This window comes from Prionailurus viverrinus, chromosome B4 (assembly GCF_022837055.1).
Source record: "Prionailurus viverrinus isolate Anna chromosome B4, UM_Priviv_1.0, whole genome shotgun sequence".
Classification (NCBI taxonomy): Eukaryota; Metazoa; Chordata; class Mammalia; order Carnivora; family Felidae; genus Prionailurus; species Prionailurus viverrinus.
Window position 1 is genome coordinate 80,564,519 of NC_062567.1, and position 21,892 is coordinate 80,586,410.

Below are 21,892 nucleotides of genomic sequence, written 5' to 3' on the forward strand. Positions count from 1 at the left end.
GCCGAATACCCGCCCCAGGTCCGAAGAGTGGAGGCCATAGAATCGGCTCCTCCTTCGTCCTCTTTCGCGCTAGGACCCAATCGCCCGGAGCCCAGTTGGTTGCCCCTCGCTGGCTTCACTCCCTACCCCGCCCTCTTCCCGGGGCCTGCGTCTCCGGACCGGGGGCTCAGCGCTGCCTCAAAGGGGCCCGGGTGGGAGTGAGGGGGGCGCCTGGAACAGAGGCTGTGTGGGCGGAGGATGTGCGTCACGGGGAGCGTGGGCAGGGGGAGGGAGGAGGCACGTGGAAACCCGGGGCCAGCGGCTGGCAGCCCAGGCTCCAAAATAACCAGAGGAGAGTGGGGGAGGGGGCGCCCACACATTTCAGAGGGGGTCGGGGAGAGTACCCCGAGGGAGCCCGTCTAGCCGCGCCCCTCAGTTGCAAGACTGGGGATTGGGAAGGGGATTTCTGCTCGTTCCTATGAACCCCCTCACTGTGTTCGGGGCTTCAAGGGAAGGAGAGGAGAATGTTAGCTACCGAAATCCCACCCAGTGATGCCCTCCCCCTCTCCTGTCCCCACCGGAGATGGAAAGGTCCCCTCACCGAGCCGGAATGTAGAACCAGCCCCCGCCCCCGCCGCCCACGCCCTGCCAGGCCCCGAGCCACTCAGAAGTGCGGAATGGCGGGGCGGGACTGAGGTTTCAGACTTCGGGGAGAACCTTCCTCCCGGTCCGCTCGCTTCCCTTCTACCCAGCCTTCATTTTGTCAGGGTCTGGAGCTGCTGGACCGGGCCTTCAGAGCCCCTGCCTGCCACCCCCCCCCCGCCCCGCCCCAACTCCAGCCCTCCCAGCCGTGGGCGGGAGTGTAATGGGAACCAGATGGGGCTAGGAGAAACAAACGGGGGGGGGGGGGGCTGGGTTGCGGAGGGGGGCTAGGCTCCTTGAAGGAGCTCCTCCCTCCTACTCCTCCGTAGGGAGCCACGTCGGACGCTCCCGGCCTTCTGCCCATCTTCCATTAGGCTCTCTCGAACGTCCGCAGAAGCGATATTCTTCCTATCCCAGCTTTGGCCACACAGAATACCCAGCAGATCCCCCATCCTCAGCAAATAGAGTGCGACCAGTAGAGGAAGGATGGGTACCCCTCCCATCCCTGCTTGACCTATGCTCTGACAACCCGACGCGACTGATCTTCGCGGTAGTTTCTAGCATAACCTGCCCATTCCTGTACCCCAAACTTCGGCAGAGACTCGAGGCAGGAATGGAGGCTTGGGTTTCCGAGAAATGACCCTTCAGATTACTCCTTTTGCAGCAGGGTAAGAGCGCTGGGATATCCAAGGAATTCCTGCAGAGCCCCACGCTCACAGACCTGCCCTAAGTGCACACTCTAGGACAGGGGAATGCACGCCCCAGAGGAGCCGCGCACCCCGAGACTCCGCCAACTTTTCCCGGCTCACTCCAAGCAGTCACACGTACAGCACCGCGAGGCCGGAGTGTGGGCAGCGGGCGTCCGCGTAGTTGTTGGGGCGCGTGTGCACGTTCGTGCGCTTCTCCGTGTTTTTGTGTACCCGTGCGTGGTTGTGAAACTCGGCTCTCCGCTCTGTGGGGTAGGAGCGGGTGGTGGGGGGAGTAGGAATGTCGCCGGCTGGGCGCTCACGTGGGTACGTGGGCGCGGAGAGGGCCGGCTGTGCATCCGGCGTGGGCGGCACGGAGCGACCTCGCCCCGCCCGCTGGGTCCCCAAGCCCGCCCTCCACAGCTCGGCCTCGGTCACCTCAGTCCCCGGCTCGGCGCCGCCGCTCCCGAGTCCCCGCCCCCGCCGCCTGCTCCACGCCCCCTCCCCCCCCAGTCTCCGCCTCTCTCCGTCGCTCAGCCTCGGCGTCTTCACCGCCGGCCCGGAGGCCCGGGCGCCCGCCCCCCGCCCCCGGCCCCCGCCCCCGGCGCTGCCCACGCCCTCCGCCCGCCCGGCAGCCAGCGCTGCGCCGGGCCTCGCTCCCCGTGCGTCCTGCGGGGGCGGCGGCGCGGAGAGGCGGCAAGCGCAGCCGGGGAGGGGGGGGCAGAGGCACAGACAGAGGCGCGGAGGCTTGGAGAGAGGAGACGTGGAGGGAGGGACGGAGCCCGGACAGCGGCGGACACGGCAGCGCCCGCCAGGCGCCGAGGGCTGGGCACCGAGAGGGGCAGCCCCTGTGGCCTCTGGCCGTCCATGCACAGAGCGCCCTCCCCCACAGCCGAGCAGCCGCCGGGCGGAGGAGACTGCGCCCGCCGGACCCCGCAGCCCAGACCCAAGTTAGTGGGCAGAGGGAAGCGGCGGGGAGTGGAGATGGGTGGAGCTGGACTCGGGAAAGGGGTCCGGAGGGCGGAGGTCGAGGAGAGAACGAGGGGAAGCGGGACGGGGGTGGAGGGTGGAGACTGATGGAAAAGGGGGTGCGTCTTCGAATTAGGGGGCCCTGGGAGCAGGTACGGAGCGGATGAAGCTGGATATGAAAGAGTAGGACCTAATTCTCCATCCCCCGTTTACTCTGCCGGCGTGACCCGGCATGTGAGCCCCCTGCAAAGAATATGGGGTCCCCCCAAGAGCCAGGGGAAGCCCTGGACTCTGGCTGGTAACAGGGCTGGGGAGGGCCGCTGCCCTGGTTCTATCTAACGTTGGTAAGGAGTACGCGGGCCCCAGGGTCCGGGAGAAGCCGGCGCCTTCAAGCCAAGGAAGCGCATCAGCAGGGCTGTGGAAAAGCAGGGCAAGCCTTAGGCGTCCCTCTCCTTTCTGTAGCTTTATTTGCAGCACGCGGCGGAGGGGAGTTTCGGTGTGCAGCCCCTCCCTCAAGGGGCCTTGAGCCGCGCCTCCGCTCCACTTAGAGGTGTGGGTGGAAAATGAGGGAGAGGAGGGTAGGCGGGAGCCCCTGGGGCGGTTTTCGCCCACTGACGCTGCTACTGTGGGAGTGTGTGTGGGTGGAACGGGCCCCAGAGCAGAACAATTGAGGCACTCCTTCCTCCTTCTGCTTGAGCTGGAGGGACTGGCCTACCTACTCAGCAGGTGGGGAAGGTCACTGCTGGGAGAGGAGCCAACTAAGGGGCACTGGACAGTCTGGAAGAGAGGGGAGGTCCTCGAGGAGAGGGGAGGCCCTTGGGAACAGCTCAGGGGAGCTGAGCAGAGCAGGAGTCCACCTGGCTTGCTGAGTGGGAAAGGACCACACCCCTCCCTCTCAGCCACCTGGATAGGATGCCACCAGGGAGTGAAACTGGCTAGCAGTGGTCCCAAGTGTCCACTGTGGGCAGGACAGGGGGTCTTACATTCACCTCAGTGTGGAAAGTCACCTTGAATAATGCTGAGACTGCTGGGTGTGTAGGGTGGAGGGTGAAGACTGTCCTGGGTGAGGAGGTCCAGCCATGGTAGGGGTGTGCTGGCTGGCCTCAGTGCTCAAGGTCTCCTTGCCCTAGTCCAGAAAAGTAAAAGCTGAGAATGGTGGTGAAGAGCCTTTGACTTCAGCAGATACTGGGCTGGCTTTTGGTACTTGTGGCCAGGCTGGGATGGCACTGGCATGTTTATGCCTCTGGGTAATGCCTGATTCTCATAGTCTGTGCGCAGGCTTGGGTACTGGGCAGAGGGTGCCTTCAGAGGAGGGGAAGAGAAGCAGGCAGGAAAGAGAGGACAATTGCGAGTGTGGGCTGGTACCCAGCAGGGGGACTTGTACTGACTGCCTTCCTTTCTCTCTACTGCGCTCCTCCTTCCCAGGCCCGGTGCCCGAGCCATGGCACTGCCTCGGACACTGGGGGAGCTGCAGCTGTACCGGGTCCTACAGCGCGCCAATCTCCTTTCCTACTATGAGACCTTCATCCAGCAGGGAGGGGACGACGTGCAGCAACTGTGTGAGGCCGGTGAGGAGGAGTTCCTGGAGATCATGGCACTTGTGGGCATGGCCACCAAGCCCCTCCATGTCCGGCGCCTGCAGAAGGCACTGAGAGAATGGGCCACCAATCCAGGGCTCTTCAGCCAGCCTGTGCCTGCTGTGCCTGTCTCCAGTATTCCACTTTTCAAGATCTCCGAGACTGCAGGCACCCGGAAAGGGAGCATGAGCAATGGGCACAGCAGCCCAGGGGAAAAGGCAGGCAGTACCCGCAGTTTTAGCCCCAAGAGCCCCCTTGAACTTGGAGAGAAGCTGTCACCACTGCCTGGGGGACCTGGGGCAGGGGACCCCCGGATCTGGCCAGGACGGAGCACTCCAGAGTCTGACGTTGGGGCGGGAGGAGAAGAGGAGGCAGGATCACCCCCCTTCTCCCCACCTGCAGCGGGAGGAGTCCCTGAGGGGACTGGGGCTGGGGGACTGGCAGCAGCTGGAGCTGGGGGTGGTCCGGATCGACTGGAGCCAGAGATGGTACGCATGGTGGTGGAGAGCGTGGAGAGGATCTTCCGGAGCTTCCCAAGGGGAGATGCTGGGGAGGTAACGTCCCTGCTGAAGCTGAACAAGAAGCTGGCACGGAGCGTGGGGCACATTTTTGAGATGGACGATAATGACAGCCAGAAGGAGGAGGAGATCCGCAAATACAGCATCATTTATGGCCGCTTTGACTCCAAGCGGCGGGAGGGCAAGCAGCTCAGCCTGCATGAGGTGAGGACCCCATTCTCCTAGCGTTGCACTTGGCTCCCAGGCCTCAACCTACTGACTTTGGAGAATCTTCATACTCCCCAGGTCTGTTTCATTGCCCCTTGACCAAGACCCCAGGCCCCATACACCCCAATCCCAGCCGCTGCAATGCTTTCCTCCCCATTTGAGGGGGAAGCAGAGATATAGGCAGGAGCCCAGGTGTCCTGCTCTACACTGCTCAGGACCCCACAGGTGGAGGAGGCTCCAGGCATTCCCAGGAAGCTGTGGGTGCTGACCTCTGTCTTCCTCCTTCAGAAAGCTGTATAGTGTCAAATCCTAAGCAGGCATCTAATGGATGGGCTTCATTTGTCTGATGGTGTAGGGGTGTGAGGTGGTCTGGGCAAGGCAGTGAGGAGTTAGGATTCTGACCGCTTTGGTGGCCCCCTCCACAGCTGACCATCAATGAGGCTGCTGCCCAGTTTTGCATGAGGGACAACACGCTCTTACTGCGGAGGGTGGAGCTCTTCTCTCTGTCTCGCCAAGTGGCCCGAGAGAGCACCTACCTGTCTTCCTTGAAGGGCTCCAGGTGAGACTCCCTTCTCCCAGGTTCTTTCTAAATTAGAATCCTGCCAAGGAGCTGGGTCATGGCCTAACCTCCAGTTCAGGTACATGTAGGCCTGCTTCCTGTCCACCCGCATGTCCTGCTTTGCGCCAAGTCCGCTTGTCTGCAGTCTGGTTCCTCCTCCTATCTGTCTCAGGTCCTCTCTGATCCCCCGCCAACAGTAGTACCTGAGCTGGAGACTCTTGCTCAGCCAGCGTCTTTCTAGAGTCTTAAAGTAATGCATGCTTCTCACCAGATTCTGTGTTTTCCCATCGTGTATCCCTCCCTCCTTAGTTCTCTTGTCTTTGCAGGCTTCACCCTGAAGAATTAGGAGGTCCTCCGCTGAAGAAGTTAAAACAGGAGGTAGGTTTTCCAGGGTGGATGTAGGGGGTTAGTGCAGTCTCCCCCAGCCCCCTCTCTTGCTAGGTCCTCATTTCCCCATTTGGGGCATCCGCAGGTTGGAGAGCAAAGTCATTCTGAACTCCAGCAGCCTCCCCCAGGCCCTGAGTCCTATGCACCCCCTTACCGCCCCAGCCTGGAGGAAGACAGCGCCAGCCTGTCTGGGGAGAGTCTGGATGGACACTTGCAGGGTGAGTGTGCATCAGAACACTTTTCTCCTCGCTGTGGGGGTGGAGTAGGTGGGAGGAAGGAGCCAGGAGGCAACTGCCTGGAACAGGGTTGGGAGGCCTGGCTGGATGGGGGCAAAGGGGCCTGGGCCTATGGGTCTGCTCTGCGGTTGAGGGTGGGGGTTCCGTTGACTGTAGTCCCTTACCTGATCCATGCCCATGCCCACAGCTGTGGGGTCATGCCCAAGGCTGACGCCGCCCCCTGCTGACCTGCCTCTGGCATTGCCAGCCCATGGGCTGTGGAGCCGCCACATCCTGCAGCAGACACTGATGGATGAGGGGCTGCGGCTAGCCCGCCTCGTCTCCCACGACCGCGTGGGCCGCCTCAGCCCCTGTGTGCCTGCGAAGCCGCCTCTCGCAGGTGAGGCAGCAGCAGTGCTGTCCCCAAGCACCCCTACCACCCAGGCCCCACCCAGCAATCCTGGTGTCCTGGGGCCAGGTGGGAGGAAGAGGGATGTAGTCGCCAGAGGGGGCCGGCAGTAGGATGGTTGGGCTCTAGCCAACCAGGCCTTGGGTTGAGGAAGGGAGGATCTGGCAGGGCTGTTCCCACGGGGGAGGGTCTGACCCTAATGGAGATCTGTGAAGGGGGAGCTGGGGTGAACAAAGGGACAGAGAGTGGGGGACTAGGGGAACAGGAACCAAGAAGGGAAGCAGAGATAGAACTGCCACCTAGGTGGGAGGGTACAGCAGGCTAGGAGTCAGGGTGGGGTTGCCCAGCTTGGAAGCAGAGGAGCCCAAAGGGGGATGCTTTGTGTGTGGCTGGGGGAAGGGAGGAGTCCGCCAGAGGGCCAAGCGGCTGGGCTGAGAGTGATGCAGCAGACAAAGCCACCAACCCTGGCTTGGTATTTTTAAACTGTGCGTGGGTGGGAAGTGGGGGCGGGGACTTGAAGGGGGGCTCTTCTTGGGGGAGGAGCTGGGAGGCTGGCTTCCTGTGTTCCCCTTGATTTGGCTTCTAAGAAACTTGAGGGGCATGGGAGGGTAGGTGGGGCCTGGGAGGGGGCCAGGGAGGAGTGGGGGCAGCGGAGCCTGGGGGGGGAGGGGGAGAGGTCAGAGCCAAGCCACCCCCACAGCTCCTGACAGAACCAGAAATTCCAGCAGAACGGAGGCGGGAGAGACAGAGAAGGAGAGAGACACATACAGAGAGAGAGCTACACAAGGCCAGAAAGGGGAGGGGGGGCACACACACTTGGGTGTGGAACCCCCCCCCCACACACCTGTAAACGTGTGGCGGGCAGGAGGCAGTAATTCAACAAATCTAGCCCCTCTGCAGTCTTCTCTACTCCTGTCTCCCGTCCAGCCACCTCTCTGCATCGTTCACCCCACAGCCTCCTAACCTACCTCTTCTCCCGGCAGAGTTCGAGGAAGGGCTGCTGGACCGATGCCCTGCCCCAGGACCTCATCCCGCTCTGGTGGAAGGTCGCAGGAATAGTGTAAAAGTGGAGGCTGAGGCCAGCCGGCAGTGAGGGGCACCCTGGTGTCCTCAGACCTGGGACTCAGACTTCTGGCTCATACAGACTCCTATGTTCTCCATCCCTGGCATCTAGTCACGACCCTGGATCCTTCCGCTGCCCTTCTCCTGCCTCCCCACCTGCTCCATGGACATTGAACTATGGGGCTTCAAGCAATAACGAGCAGGGGCCTGGCAAGAGGACACAAGGAGGGTGCGTGGTGCCCCTTCACCCTTGCCTAGAGCAAGGGGGCAAGGACTCTGCCTCCAGGGCATTTGGGGTTCTCCCCTCCCTTACACAACACACTCCCATTCTCTGTAGCTTGAACCAGTGGTATGAACAGTTGGATTCAGTTTGGACATGGGGGAAAGGGGAAATTCCCTGGTAAGGTCCAACATCTAAAAGCAATGCTTCCCCCCAGAACTGGGGGCCTGGGAACACTGGACCTGCTCCTTCTCCCCTCTCCTCCCCCATTTTTGTGCTTCTAGTTTGTTTCTTTAATTTAACAAGTGCTGCAGTTTGCCCACCCATCCCCATCTTTCCCCCAAGTCCTCAGCAACTTTTTCCTTCCTGCCCTCATGGGGGTTGGGGGGGAGGGTGGATGTGGGGTCCCCTTCACCGGCCCCCTCAGGAGGCCTGGGTTGGACTCAGGGTCTCCCTCAACTGGGGGCTGGACCGCAGCACCTGTCTGAGCAGTTAGAGCGTCTTTCTTTTCAGATCGTGTACAGTAGATTATTTATTTTGTTATTTTGGAATAAAATTTATTTTATGGCTTAGGATCGATGGCCCCTAAGAGGGAAGAAGGGTGGCATGGGAATGGGGGAGTGAAGGGAGGCTGGCAGTGGATGGGGAAGTAGAAAAGCAGCAGGTAGGGCCCCCTAATACGCTCAGAGGACCACACGCCTGGGTCCCAGACTCACCCCCTGCCTCTGGGCAGGATTGGCCATGTTGAACCACCAAAGCTAGAGCCACATACAGATGTCACAGCCACATAGACCCACTGGGGCCACAGACATACTAAAGCTGAGTACATTCAGATTAGCATGTATCAGAGAAGCCAGCACATCTGCTGGTGTCTTTTGTGCAGTGTCTCAAACTTCCAAACTTGTGTCGTGACACAGGCAAGGTCAGATAGATACATGTTCTTTGTGGACACAACAACTAATGTGTGTGACATCCGTGGATTAACATGTCTCAGGTACGCACGCTTTCACACAGCTGTATGTGAAACGCAGCCCTCTTGTGCACAATCTCCTACACGTAGCCAAAAGCCTCCATCTGAGGAATTTGGGGCTGTTTGAAATTTGTTTTTTAATCTGAGCATAACCCACATCTGTAACCCAGGTGTACAGATTCCCCCACCTTCTCCCCGCTAGGATCTCCTGAACTGCTTCTCCACCTGCCCAGAGCTGGGACCCAAGCCCATCCCTCAGTCCCCAGACTCTAGTACAAAGGTGTGCACGTGTCTGCGTATTTCTACACGGGTGTCCTGGGCCCTGGCTCGAAGTGGGCAGAGAAGTCATCCGTGCCCTAACCTGTGCTCTTGACCGGCCTCCTTCCTACTCGGCCCCATCTTCCAGGGAGAGCTGTGTGTGTGTGTTCTGCGTATGCAGGCGTGTTGGGGCGTGTCTCACTTTGGAACCTGAATTTCCCTTCCAGCACTGGAAGGGGGAGGACAGGGGTGTGTGGTAGGAGGGAAGGAGTGGATAGGCTCCACCCACTGTGCATTTTCCTGGCAGTCTTTTCCTCCTGACCAGGGAGTAGGTGGGGATAGGAGAACACCCTTCCCATCTGCTACTTGGCAGGAGCATGGGCAGGTGTCCAGAGCAGGTCCGTGGGGGTAGAAGAGCTGTCTCTCTGGGTTCCCCTTCCAGGTGGGATCACCAACTAGGATTGGCCCGTAGGTCCAGGTGGGACAGTGAGATCCCAGACTGCCCATAGTGAGAGGGCTGCAGGAGGGGCTGGGTTCCCATGGACCCTCCCCCTGATTCCCCTTGCCCCTCCAGAAGAAGCTTGGTGAGGTCCTGTTCGGTAGGAGGCAGCAAGGGTGGGAACATGTCTTCACCGACCCTGCAAGGAGGAAACAGAGAAACAGTAGGGTAGGTATGGCACCCACTCCTCTAACCTCCACCCAGCCAACACCCCCAGGTTGCCACTCACCAGGTGCCCTGAGGGAACCCTCGTATTGGCTGGCTCAGGCAGCTCTCTTCTGCCATGGTCACATCTGAGCAGAGCAGGGGCTCAGGGGTGGACACGGCATGCTCCTGAGACGGGCATGGGAGCAGGCCCCTGCCAAGACCAGAAAAGTAAATAAGAGGGGTGGGTAAGGCTGGAAATGAATGGAGAGTACGGGATCAGGAGGGAGTGCTGCCACTTACTGTGGGTGAGGTTGGTCAAAGGACAGGTTTATCTGGCTCAGGTTGGGGGGCATCTGCAGGTGAGGTCTAGAAACAGGAAGGAAGGCAGAGTCAGAGAAAGGAAGGCTAGGCAAGGACATGGTGTTGCAAAGTCAAGATCACTGAATGAGGAAACAATTTCCAGCCCCTTTTCCTGACTGCATAGTCTTAGGTAAGCCGTGAGCTCAGTCTTCTCTTCTGTAAAATGTGTATGTGTTGGGTATTGGGGTGGGGGTAGGAGAAAGGACTGAATTAGCTAATGTCTAATGTTTCTTTGGACTCTGGTGGTTCTAACACCCCCAGTCTCCACCCTACCTCAACTCCCAGGAGGGGAGATGTCCTGCCTTGACTAAGAGTTAATAAGCACCAGGGGCGCCTGGGTGCCTCAGTCGGTTAACTGGCCGACTTCAGCTCAGGTCATGATCTCACGGTTCATGGATTCGAGCCCCGCATCAGACTCTGTGCTGACAGCTCAGAGCCTGGAGCCTGCTTCGGATTCTGTGTCTCCCTCTCTCTCTGCCCCTCCCCAGTTCTCACTCTTGTCTCTGTCTCTCTCAAAAAGAAAATAAAAAACGTTAAAAAAAAATTTTTTAAAGTTAATAATCACCTGCAATTATTATAATAAGAGTGTTACTTGGGGAGCAAAAATGTCTAGGCCACTTCATCAACAGATGAATAACTAAAAATCAAGACAGCAGATAAATGACAGTGGGTTTCAAGGACAAGAGAGGTAATATTAATACTAAACACAGCCCTTGCTATGAGCTTTACAGGTATTACTAACTCAACCTTCAAAATAATCCTATGAGGAAGGTAGTATTAGTATTAGCATTAGTATTATTATCAGTATTCCCTATTTTAGAGATGAGGCACCAGACCTAGGCAACTTGCCCAAAGTCAGTAAATGGTGGAGCTGGAATTCAAACCTAGCTAAGTCTGGATCTTAACTGCTAATACCTCAATGGAGTGGACAGAAGAGACAGAGTGTTAGATTTTTGCTGCCCTTTCTCACAGAGGAGCCTCTCCTAACAAATGCAAATACCCATCACCCTTGCAGGTGGATATACTCGCCCCAACCCCAAGAGGTTCTTCCACTTACTCCTGGAAGGCTGGCAACACGTCTTCCCGGGAGAGGGCTTGGTATGAGGGGATGGAGTGAGAGTGTGGTGGGTACACATGGGACCTGGGGAAAGAAAGCAGACCCTTCTGATGCCAGCCCTTCTCCCGGACACTCCTAGCCCCTCCCTCAAGATAGGGAATCCCTTTTATGGAAAGGAAAATTCTCTACTTCAGCCCCCAATGCCAGCTTTCCCAGCTGCCCATGCTGAACGCCTGTCTGCACAGACCACTCCCATTCCTGTCCCTCAAGCTCCTTACACCATATCTGGGCTGAGCTGCATATTCATGGAGGAATCAGGGGCCATTCCAAGATCATAAGTGGGCACCATGGTAGGCATTTGGGGCTCCAGGGTAGGAAGTGGCTGGTCCCTAGAGGAGGGAAGGAGGTATGTGTGACTGACCAAGAGTTGATGCCACCACTTGTTCCTGCAAGTAGTACCGGGCCCCCGCTATCATCCACAGCCCCACACTTACCTTTCCACAGTCATCTTGATGGTAGCTGGGACGTATCCCCTGCCATCCTTACCCATCTGTTCAGCTGTTGTGGGGAAGAAAAGGAGAACCATGGAGTGCCCCAGGATTGGAGAGAAAGGGATGTGGAAAAGGTGGGCATAGTTGATGGGCAAGTAGGAGAAATGGGGCTTCAAAAATGGAGAGGTAAGTCAGAGATGACATACAGTGTGCCTGGAGAGGGGCAATGGGAGTACGGAAAAGAGGGGCAAAGGAAGGATTCAGAACTGCCAGCTTCAGCTCACGCTTGTAGTGGCTCCGGAAAGCTTCATCCTTGGGTTTCTTGGGGTAGAGGTTTTTGAGCTGAGCAAGGTCCCGGATTCGGTCCCCCAGTGAACGAATGGATAGGTCTTTGGCAGAGAATGGCTGGATGTTCTCTATCTGTGGGGAGCCTACAATAGGAATGAGACCCTGAGTCCTCTCTGTCCAGACACTCTTTCCCCTACCCAGCTCCACCAGAGGACTCATTCTTAATCTACCAAGGCAAGGGGGAGAAGAATGAGGGTGGGGGCCCTGAGGGAGAGAGAACCCACCAGTCTCCATTCTCACAGACCTCACAGTGAGAAGGCAGACTGCAGAAGGGAGGAGAGAAGTTGGATCTAAGGAAGAACTTCCTGAAGACCAGGGTTGGCACCAAGGAAGGCCAAGACATTTCCGTTCCAGAAGAAACCCCAAAGGGCACAGGTACGGAGACAGAGGACTGGCTTGGGGTGACCTCACCATCCTGGCCCCGGATGACATGGGCAATGGTGATGCCCCCAATCTCTGAGTCGCTGAAGCGAAGGAGGAATGTTCCATCAGGCTCGTTGAGAAGAAGACTAGTGACGTACTGTTTGCTGATGAAGCCAATGATCAGCCTGGCCAGGATGAAGGAGAGGATGGGGGTAGAGGCACTGGCTGTGGAGAAGAAGCTAGAGGTACAGCTACTCAGGTCACTGGGGCAGAGACTCACCGATCAGACCAGTAGCTCCGGAGACAGCGTTTGGTGAGGTCCAGGACACCATCGAACCACTGCCAAAAGGTGAAGCCACGACCCAGCAGGATCTCCTGGGGAACAGGGGGGGAGCTAATGTGAACACAGGAGGGCCGGAGTTAGAGCCTGGTTAGGATAGACACTGGGCCATGAGTGCCCACACAGCAGAGTCACAGGGCTGAAGAACCAAACTGGATCTGAGATCTCATCGATGACAATAGCCAATCCTCACATTTGCCATGTGCCAGGCAGTATTCCAAGCCCTTTCCACAAATTAACTTATCTGATCTTTACAACCCTATGGAAGTATGTCCTATACGTACCCCACTTACAGATGAAGAAATGAAAGCCCAGAAAGGTCAAATAACTTGCCCAGGTCTATACAGCTGGTGAGAGGCAGAGCCGGGATGTAGCCCAGGAAGTCTGGGCCAGGATCCATCATAACCACTGTGCTCCACCTGTCCTTAATTAGGCCTGGTGGAAGCTGAGTCCAGAGAAGGTGTCTTTGCTAGGTGTGAGTGTCCTGTTCCCTTTGCTAACACATTCTCTGGTCATGTAGACTTCTCTTTCTTTTTTGCTAAGAGAGCAGTACATAACTGCATTTACCCAGCTGGTCATCAAGAAAGACACCCAGATCTTTTCCCCTGTTCTTATAACAGATCCAGTCCCGAGCCACCTCATCTGGAGGTGGTAAAATATAGTAGTAGCTAACTAAGAGCAAGAAATATGGGGTTCCATCCCAGCCATGCCACTCACCTGCTGTGAGGCGTTGGACAAACTACTTAACCCCTCTGAGCATCAGGCTCCTTGTCTGTAAAATGGGGATAATAATAGTACCTACCTCAAAGGGATGTTGGGAGGAGTAAGGGAGATAACATACATAAAGTGCTAAACATAGTGCCTGGCATATAGTCAGCTGTACATGGTAGCTGGTATTACTGAGCATGTCCCTGTGGGATTTCATCCTGGTTTTTGCAATAGGAACTATTTTCCCAATGGGTCAAAGTCATTTTGAATCTGTGTTTACACACAATCTAGATGAGTCATGCAAATCACTGGGAAAGAGGGAGGACGGAGGGCCCCCAGACCAAAACACGAGGCATGCCAGAGAATGCATCCTCTGGGCTTACCCCCCGGGCTGAGGGTTTTCCAGTTTGGGCTGTGACAGAGGCTTCCTTGATGGGCATAAGGGGGCATCGCGAAGACCCCAGTGGTCAGTCTCTGGACAGAGGTTGGGGAGGTCCTGAGTGCCTCAGGGATGAATAGCTTAGGGGTGTGAGGTCCGAAGAGCAGGGGAATGACCTTGTTGAACTGTGACCAGGACACAGAACGATGCTGGAAGGCCTCCATGCTGAGGCTGTTGTCATTGAAGATCTTCTGGGCTAGGAAGAGGAAGTGCTCTGGGAGTAGCCCCCGATTGGTCCCCACTTCAGCCATGAACTTGAGGTTCAGAGTTTCACACATCTTCTCCCAGGGCACCCGCTCAGCCACCACAAAGGGCACACGGTCCTGGTGTGAAGCGGGAAGGATAGGGCACTTTAGGCTATCATCCTCGTTCATCCTCAGGAGGGGCCTTCATCCCTCCCACCTCCCCAAGACTGCCCTTCCCAGCCATTGTCCCCCTCAGCTTGCTCACAAAGATGGTGCTTTTCCAAGAGTAGTTTAGGGTACTACAACATGATAGCTGTTAAGACTCGCATGAAAAGAGGTCAGAAGTACAAAACCATGAGGTTAGAGAGTATGAAGGAGACAGAAAAAGTCCGCGAGAGGGAGTGAAGGCCACTCCCGTTGGAACATGTCTGACTCCGGCCCTTCCTGCCATGTTAGAGCCTACCGTGCCTCTGTTCTTCCCCTCCACCACCATTCCAGGTCTTTCCTCACCATCTCAGAGAAGGCATTATCCCACAGGATGGTGGCTTTCGCATTGTTGTCTTGGTTGCCATGGACAATGACCACCAGGGGCAGAGACAGAGCCTGGCAGGGGTGAGAAGGGGGATCTTCTTACTGGAGCAAGGGGCTTCCTCGGGGAGCTATCTCTGAGAGTGCAGGGAAGCTACTGGATTCACACAACATAGTTAAAAGTTCCCGGTGATTTACCAAATGCTTTCTGAAGCTCGATTAGGGCCTCACTGTAGAGAAGTGGTTACAAGTCAGTGCTATGGAAGCAGACCTCCAGGTCTCCAGTGCCAGCTCCAACACTTAGTAGCTGTGTGACCTGGGCAAATTACTGAATCTCTCTCTGTGTCTCAATGGATTCATCTGTAAAATGGGGCTAATAATAGTACTTAGCTCATAACGTTATTGTGAAAACTGTGTGTGTGTGACTTAAAATAGTGCCCTGGTCTACAAAAAAATGTGTAATAAATGCTAGTCGCTGTCACACCACGATTCCCTGGCATGTGCACTCTTGCTCCTCCCACTCACCCTTGCCCCAGTGCACCCGAATACCGGACACACAAAGTATGGAGCTATCGTGAGGGGTGAGGATTCAGGGCCCCAGAGTGTGGCATGGAGGGGACCTGGGGCCCCAGCTTGGGCAGCCTGAGGTTCAGTTCACCTGGAGCTGGATGGGGAGTTTGTTGGGGCCAAGTGTGAAGCTGGTGGAGAAGAGCACGGCACACTTCTCCTCGGTGACAGACTCAGTGCCCTTCCGCTCACAGCGCTTGATTTTCTTCAGAAGCTGCAGGGTGGGGTGAAGGAGAGCAGGGGTGAGGACAGAGATGGCTTCTCCTGGATTCCCGACATCCTCTCTGAGGACAGTCCCTGAGTCTGAGGACCCCTGCCCCCCTCTCCGCCACTGCTCCCTAAAGCCCTCACCAGGTTCTTGAACAGGGCAGAGCAGCAGTTCCCAGGAATGCTGTTCTCCAGGGCCACGGTGTTGTTGATGATCTCCCCAGTGCTTTCTCTGCCAGGGGAGGTCAGAGAGTGAGTGGGCGCATTCCAGCTGGGCCAGTCCATGGGTGAATGGCGTGGACTACTGGCCCTAAATCTGCATCTCCCTGCTCGGGTTCTTAAGGAGGGTTCCCATCTTGGCCAAATCATGATTCCCCATCCCATTCCAGCCCTGTTAGGTCCCTCGCCTTCCTCTGCCTTGACCATTCAGGGTCCACACACCCCACGGTCCCCCTTCCTCATCACCTGGTTCTTTGCGGTACCAGTTCCCCAGGCCCCTCTGGCCTCCACCACCCCATCAGGCCTTCTCCAGCCCCAGCTTACGCTCCAGCCCCGGGGCCCTGGGGCATGCTCAGCTCCCTTGCTTGCTTCTCAGTCACCATGTCAGCCCTGACCAGTGGAGGCTTGGCCGGGGCCCCCAGGAACCGTAGGCCCAGCAGGAATCGAACCCCAGCCTGGAACTTGGTCTGAGTCTTCAGAACCTGGGGGGGCTGCTTCTCTACCAGGAAAGAGCTGGGAGGAGTGAAGACACAGGGCAGTTAGTGGCTGGGTCCCTCCTGGTACCCTTCCCACAGCTCCAACCCTCTCCCTTCCCTGGGGGTCTGCTCTAGGCCAGGCTGGGGGGTTACGGAGGCATACCTGGTGACGAGGGTTCGCAGGACTTCATCCAGCCGGCTAATCAGCACTGCCCGGGCCTTGGGCTCAAGCTCCCCACTAGCCGCCCCCACCTCCTGCTGCAGCTGGGAATAAATGTCCACCAGGTTCTCGCACCTGGGGCCAGGACAGTGGTCAGGGGGCACAGGATTCAGGCTGCCCGCTCCAGCCTAACCCCTCTAGCCCTAAACCCAGAAAGAAAGCAGGATAGTGTGTGTGGAGGGGTGGGATGGGCAGGGGGTCTTGCTACAAGGCACCAGGGCTGAAAGGGCTGTGGGACCTGCCTTGACTCTGGGTTGGAGGTTCTTTCTCTGTACCTGGACCCCTGTGGAAACCCAGCTGCCTCTTCCCCAGGACTCTGGTACCCAGGTCAGCTGCCAGCATGTACGGTACTTTTGCACAAACTGAAAGGTGCCTCCGCCCAATAGACCTAATAGGAAAAGGCTTCCCATTCCTCTGGGCAAGGGCTTGAAAAGAAAAGCATCGCTGGGCATACTTGTTTAGGATGCCGCCTGACAACAGTGTGAACAGTTCTGCTGGAACTGGCTTCTCTGAGTCTCGGCCCATGCCAGGACCTGCTTGCCTGGTTTTTCTCTCCTACCTGTGGGTCCTCCAGCAGGGACAGCAGACACCCACCCCCAGCCCGCCCTCCTATCCCATCAGCCCTGCCCCAACCTCTCCTGTAGTGGTGCCAGGCTCTCCTCAAAGGGTGCACCATTCCCTGCCAGCTGCTGCTGCCGCTTCCAAATCTGGATTCTCTTCAGCACCAGGGCCTGGGTGGCCTCCAGCTCCCCGACAGTCTCCTGCAGCAACGTGGCCAGGGCCTGCGGGCAGGGGAGGCCTGAGCCAGGGACACCCTGTCTCCTCACCCAGCCCCTGAGGGAAGGGCTCTGTTTCTCACCTCTCGGGCATTCCCCTACCCCACCACCATGTGTGACTCTCTGATGCCTAATCTCCATCCCTTCACAGAACTGAGATCCCTCAAGAACTGCACTTTGAGCTCAAACTCCACCTCCCAGTCCGTCACTGACCTCGCTTTGCCCAGTTCCACTGGCAGGAGCATCTATCAAGTTGCGCAGAGACACTGAGGGTGAGGGCATAAATCAGGGTTACAGACAGATTTGAGTCAAGGGTGAGGTCCACGAGGGGATCACTCCACACACTTCCCAGAACACTCTTAAGGTGCCAGGCCAACCTCTTACCTTGGCCAGCCTCGGCACTGGGCTGCAGAGCTTCTCGGAGAAGGCGAGTTTCCCCCACCCGGTGCTGTAGCCTTTGCAGGGCTGTGTTAAACTTCAGCTCCTCCTGCTTCCAGTGGAAGGGCATTGGCAGGTGGCGGAACTGCACAGGCAGGACAGACGCCAAGAGGTGAGATACTCTGTCCATCCCTCTACACTAGGCCTCGGCTCCCTAAAGAGGTGCCTGCTGCTATGCTCTGCAAAAAGGAGACAAACTACTTCTCTTGTCTAGCTCCCTTTCTCTTTTGATGGGTCTCCCTGACCTTTTGGAATCTCCCGGGAATAAGCCCTCTCTCTTGGCAGAATCAGCTTCTCACCCCTTGCTCTCTCCTCCCTGGACCTCACTACCCTCAGTCCCTCATTTTAAAGCTTCCCTGAGATTGGCTTGGGGTGCACTCTGACCCCGGGAACCTCCTTTGGTCATCCAGGGCCTAAAACGTTGAGCTTTTCCTCAAGTTCAAATTCCTTCTGGTTTCTCATGGCTCAGGCTGAAGTTCCAGGGAGTTGAGTTGGGGTGGGAGGCGGGGGTATTGACAATACCTGTTCCATAACAGCTTTTTTCTCCCCTTGAAGTATTTGTTTAAAAGTGGCCACCAGCTTCAGGGGGTCCCTTTGATATATGCTCTATAGAAACGAAGAGTGGTGGACTAGGTTAGCCTGGCTCTTACCCATGTTGTTCTCCCCCTCCAATCCACGCCACCCGCCTCCATCCACGCGCGCGCGCGCACACACACTGAAAAGGCAGCACAGCTGCAGACTCCAGAAGTTTTCATGCATTTGCATGCTTTTAAAACCTAATTTGCATACTAGCTAACAACTAACTACAGGAACACCAATTTGCTTCCAGTGTCCAATTTCTTCCAATGTTCAATGCTCATCCCAGCTCCACTCCAGCCCCACCCCAGCCTTGTCCCCTTTCCTCCTGCCCCCACCTCCAGGGTGCTGATGTGTTGCAAGATGGTGCTCCCCTCCCCCTGCTTTCCCGCTGAGGCCTGAAGGCGCTGGACAGTGGCCGAAAGTAGAGCGCTAGCCATGTTGCAGCAGAAGGTGTCTGAGCCGACCAGGAACTCCCTGTGGGAAGATCAGGATGAGGAGGCCTCAGGTCAGGGCCTCTTTCGCTCTACTGACCTTCCACCCCTCAGCACACAGCTCAGTGGCTCCTTCCCAGTTCTATTCTCCATCCAGGCCCTCTGCAGTTTCATCCTTGTGCCCTTTGTTCCCCAATTTTCCGGTTGCTGTGGGAAGTGTCCTTGCTCCAGCCCTGACCGCCTTCCTCTATAGCTCAGCCCCCTCAGGGGGCAGAGGACTCCTTGTGTCAACGTGCATAATCTGGTTGGTGTGGCACAGACTGTCCGTTAAATCTAGGCCACCACTCTAGATAACGGGTCTCAAGTCCCAAAATGGGACAGAGAAAATCTAATGGGGGGGGGGAGGACCTGGGAGGACCAGCATAGGGCAGCTAGGACTCACCAGGGCTGGTTCTCTAGCCAGTCACCCAGGAGATGTCGCAGGTGTTGGGGAAAGTCAACATAGAGCCGTTGCAGTTTTTCCGGAGGCATCTTGGAGACCAGACCCCACAGAGACATGATCTGGGGTTTGGAGGGTGCCTGCTGGATAGGAACAAGGCCACTCTGAGAGGTGCCCAAGAAAGCTGGCCTATGCCTAAGTTTTGGGGGCAGCCAGCAACCTCCTGCAGATGGCCCTCCCAGAGACCATCGCCACTACCACTCACAGCCAGACCACCTCAAACCAGGGACATCTTTGGTCAAAGTCTGAAACAAGGTCATCCCTTCAGTGGTAGACAAAGGGGCGAAGGGGCGGGCAGAGGAGGACAGGGGAGGTGGAGAGGACAGAGAAAGCTCTCTGAGAGAAGGCAGAGGACTCAGGTTGCAGCTCTGAGCTTGCTCTGGTTCTGTAGGCAAGGAACCTCCCCACTGTGAGCCTTGACCTTCTCATCTCATAAAATAGGAGGCTTGGATAAGTGCAGAACTTTCCAACATTGTTTAAAGTAGTAAACAATTTTGGTTTTAAATCTGTGGAATCGCAATTATATAAATAAAAGGTATAAAATTGGAGTTTCACTCTTGAAAGCGGGTGCGGTTGGCCTGGAACTCCACTGCTTCCACTTTCCTCTCCCAGCCTCCTGACTCCAAAGGTGTTCCTGAAGAAACCCAAAGGTTTCAAAATCCCAGGCATCCATGAGATAATCTGAAAACTACCAGGATGGATGAAGAAGAGAATGGAAGACCAATAACAGTTACCATTTATTAAGCAGTTACTGTGTATGAGACAGTACACAAAGCTCATAATCCCATTAGAGTTTTGCAATAATTTTTAAAATAAGTGATTACACCCTTTCATAGATGAAGCAACTGAGTCTAAAAGAGGCTCTCTAACTTGCCAAGGCCACTGAGCAAGTGAGTTCAGAAATCAGGATTTGAATACAAGGGGTAACCGACATCGAGCTGTGAGGGCCCCTTCCAGATCCAGATCCCATCATCCAAGGAGGAGGGGCTGTGGGAGGAGAGCTGAAGAAGTGGAGATGGAGGAAAGGGGAAAGCAGAGGGAACTTGGGAGGGTTGGGAGAGATTGGAGAAAAAGTGGGGTTAGTAAGCCTGGAGTGAAGAGCCTAGAAGTTGGGGAGAGGAAGCTAGAGGCTGGGCTGGAGTCAAAGGGCAGAGGAGAAAAGATGGAGAGAGGGAAGGAGGAGATGGGAGAAGTAGGGGGGAGAGGTGCATCCCCATTTCTGGGTGGGCTGCAGGGTGGGGAGGTTCAACTGGTGTTTTCCCAAGGGTCTCTCAGCACATGTTTCCCATAATGCCCCTCTCCTAGAGATGAGAGAAGATGAGCATGGAAACTCCCCGAGGCTCCCCCAACCCAGTACCCCCAAGCTCTCCTGGTGGGCTTTTAGCCTCTCCTCTCTCCCAAGACCGCTAAAGGGATAGAGAACAGAGGGGCCGTTTTTTTAGAGACTCTAGCTCCAAAGCCCTCTTGTTCCCCATACCCCGTGCTCCCCAGCTTCTATCCTCTCTAGCTTTTTTCTCTCAAAGGCAGTATCCTCCCTCACTCAGGGTCTTCCAATAGGCCTTTCTCTACCACCTCCCACCCTGGAGTGAAGCACCTTTAGGTCTGTGTTTCAAATTCAAGGGAGGGCTCCATTCCTCTCTTCTCTCTTCCTCTCCTGTTTCTCATGGTGCTCACACCTTTAACCCCAACTGGGGACTGAGGTAATCTTTAAGCAGAAGGCAGCCCCCCCACCCCCCACTCCCCTCCCCCCCACCCCCCTTCCGCTTTCCTCTACAAACCCTCGTTGAGTGACCAGCCTCCCAGCAAGGCCCTGACCTTAAATCTCCTCCCCTACTCCATCCCCAGGCATTAGGCAGGCCACACTTTCCCCTACCCCACCCTACAAAAAAGCAGGTTAGGTGTGCCTGCCCTGACTTCAGGCACTTGAAGCTTTAATCCCCCTGAAGACGCGTCGGGAGGAGGAGCCATGGCGCGAGGGGGCGGGGCCAGTGTTCCCCAACACTTCCCAACCGGGAAGGCGAGCCCGGACGTCCACGATATGCGGCAGCCTGCTTCGTGGCCTAAACCCGATCACCTCTATCCCTACATTCTCCAGCCCTCTGACCGTGGGACCACAGGATCAAAAGTCAAAAGAGCTTCTCTGAGTTGCCCAATATGTGTTTGTGGCGGTGGGGGCGGGGAGGTGGAGCCAGTTCAGCACGAGGAGGGTTAACTCCGCGCCGCCACCGGGAAATCTCGGCGTCTACAGCAGCCAAGCGTGGAGCACTTTTGAGGGGGGAAATTCCCCCTCCTCTGGGGCACCATGAGGTCTACATCTGGGGCTCGCTCACCCCCAGCCACACCCTTGAACAGCAGCAACCTTTGGGGGGGGACAGGATAGGGGCTTGTCAAGGACCCACCTCCCTCTGGCATCAACCCTCTAGGGAGGGGCAGCCACCTCTCCTCCCCCCAGGGCAGAGGGGCACCTCCTTGCCCTCCTTTCCGTGCCTTTACTTGCCCCTGGAGGTGCGGGGGCGGGGGGTGTGGAAAAAGTGACCCGCGCGGGAAGGTGGGAGTTCTGGGCCTTACCCATACCAGATTTCTGTGAGAATTTAAACCTGCCCAAACCCAGGACCACCAGCTACCAAAACCAACTGAAACAATTTCTCAGGGACCATACACCCCGCCCAGGGGAGGGTCCCGAGAGGACCCCCGCTAATCCACCCCCCCACACACACACTCCAAATCAGAGTTCCCCCCTCCCCCTCCTCCGAGGCATCCCCTCACCTTGGCAACCCCTCTGCGGTCTTCTCCCTCTCAGCGGGCACTGCCAGGCCCCATGGGTCTGTAGCTCTGTCCAGCGAGTTCAGGGCTGGCTCTGCTGGCACCCCCCCACATCCACCACCACCACCACCACCACCACCGAAAAGAGCACACACACACACACACACACACACACACACACACACACAACCTCTCCTGTCCTTCCTCCTCAGTGTAAGCAGTGGCTGCCCCAGCCCGCTGTTTCCGGCTTCTCCGTCTAACCAGGTCCCTCCCTGGAGCTCTGACGACACAGAGAAGAGAAAGTGGGCTGGAGGAGGAAGAGGAAGAAAGTGGGGTGAGCGTGTGTGCCTCCTGTGCCGGGTGGGGGAGCACGGTGTCCAGGGAGCCAGGACTGGGGCTCAGAGCCCTAGAGCCAGACTGGAGGGGAGCCTGATCCCCACTTATTATACCCCCTCAAAAGCGATCAACTCTTCTCCAGAAAGTCACCTAATAATAATACCAAGCAGCAACCTGCGGCCCTAAACTGCCTCTCCCATACCCAAACTTGTGAAGGGGCCCGCGGTTTAGGCTCAGGAGGGACTGGGCACCCCAGGG

At 56.9% G+C, this 21,892-nt stretch overlaps 2 protein-coding genes across 4 annotated transcripts; one reads left to right on the top strand and one right to left on the bottom strand.

The window, feature by feature from the left end:
* The first annotated feature begins 1,922 nt into the window (after positions 1-1,922).
* On the top strand, positions 1,923-8,005 carry NAB2 (NGFI-A binding protein 2). 2 transcript variants are annotated; one of them, XM_047868138.1, is made up of 7 exons: positions 1,926-2,257; positions 3,702-4,575; positions 5,004-5,137; positions 5,464-5,515; positions 5,610-5,742; positions 5,948-6,139; positions 7,132-8,005. In XM_047868138.1, the coding sequence occupies exons 1-7, from the start codon at positions 2,175-2,177 to the stop codon at positions 7,239-7,241; spliced, it is 1,578 nt and encodes a 525-aa protein (XP_047724094.1). In that variant the 5' UTR covers positions 1,926-2,174; the 3' UTR covers positions 7,242-8,005. The 2 variants fall into 2 exon arrangements, with proteins under 2 accessions (XP_047724095.1, XP_047724094.1); XM_047868139.1 differs by lacking the exon at positions 5,948-6,139 and having other exon boundaries at positions 1,923-2,257.
* On the bottom strand, positions 7,945-21,593 carry STAT6 (signal transducer and activator of transcription 6). Of its 2 annotated transcripts, none has more exons than XM_047868136.1 (22): positions 21,302-21,593; positions 18,479-18,618; positions 17,941-18,079; positions 17,549-17,632; positions 16,973-17,111; positions 16,802-16,854; positions 16,446-16,594; positions 15,756-15,887; positions 15,441-15,629; positions 15,042-15,129; positions 14,782-14,904; positions 14,106-14,198; positions 13,527-13,733; positions 12,204-12,298; positions 11,972-12,108; positions 11,497-11,643; positions 11,216-11,279; positions 11,000-11,110; positions 10,722-10,805; positions 9,605-9,670; positions 9,387-9,515; positions 7,945-9,296 (listed from the first exon to the last, which is right to left on the bottom strand). In XM_047868136.1, the coding sequence occupies exons 2-22, from the start codon at positions 18,592-18,594 to the stop codon at positions 9,107-9,109; spliced, it is 2,535 nt and encodes an 844-aa protein (XP_047724092.1). In that variant the 5' UTR covers positions 18,595-18,618; positions 21,302-21,593; the 3' UTR covers positions 7,945-9,106. The 2 variants fall into 2 exon arrangements, with proteins under 2 accessions (XP_047724092.1, XP_047724093.1); XM_047868137.1 differs by having other exon boundaries at positions 18,479-18,615; positions 21,302-21,434.
* Positions 21,594-21,892: the final 299 nt, after the last annotated feature.

Excerpts from the sequence above, each read along its gene's own strand:
- NAB2 (XM_047868138.1), top strand. The coding sequence starts at position 2,175 with ATGCACAGAGCGCCCTCCCCCACAGCCGAGCAGCCGCCGGGCGGAGGA. Across the intron at positions 2,258-3,701 it reads ACCCCGCAGCCCAGACCCAA|GCCCGGTGCCCGAGCCATGG; the intron begins GTTAGTGGGCAG and ends CCTCCTTCCCAG. Across the intron at positions 5,516-5,609 it reads TGAAGAAGTTAAAACAGGAG|GTTGGAGAGCAAAGTCATTC; the intron begins GTAGGTTTTCCA and ends GGGCATCCGCAG.
- STAT6 (XM_047868136.1), bottom strand. The coding sequence starts at position 18,594 with ATGTCTCTGTGGGGTCTGGTCTCCAAGATGCCTCCGGAAAAACTGCAA. Across the intron at positions 17,633-17,940 it reads AACACATCAGCACCCTGGAG|AGCATATATCAAAGGGACCC; the intron begins GTGGGGGCAGGA and ends TCGTTTCTATAG. Across the intron at positions 15,888-16,445 it reads CTGGCACCACTACAGGAGAG|GTGCGAGAACCTGGTGGACA; the intron begins GTTGGGGCAGGG and ends TCCTGGCCCCAG.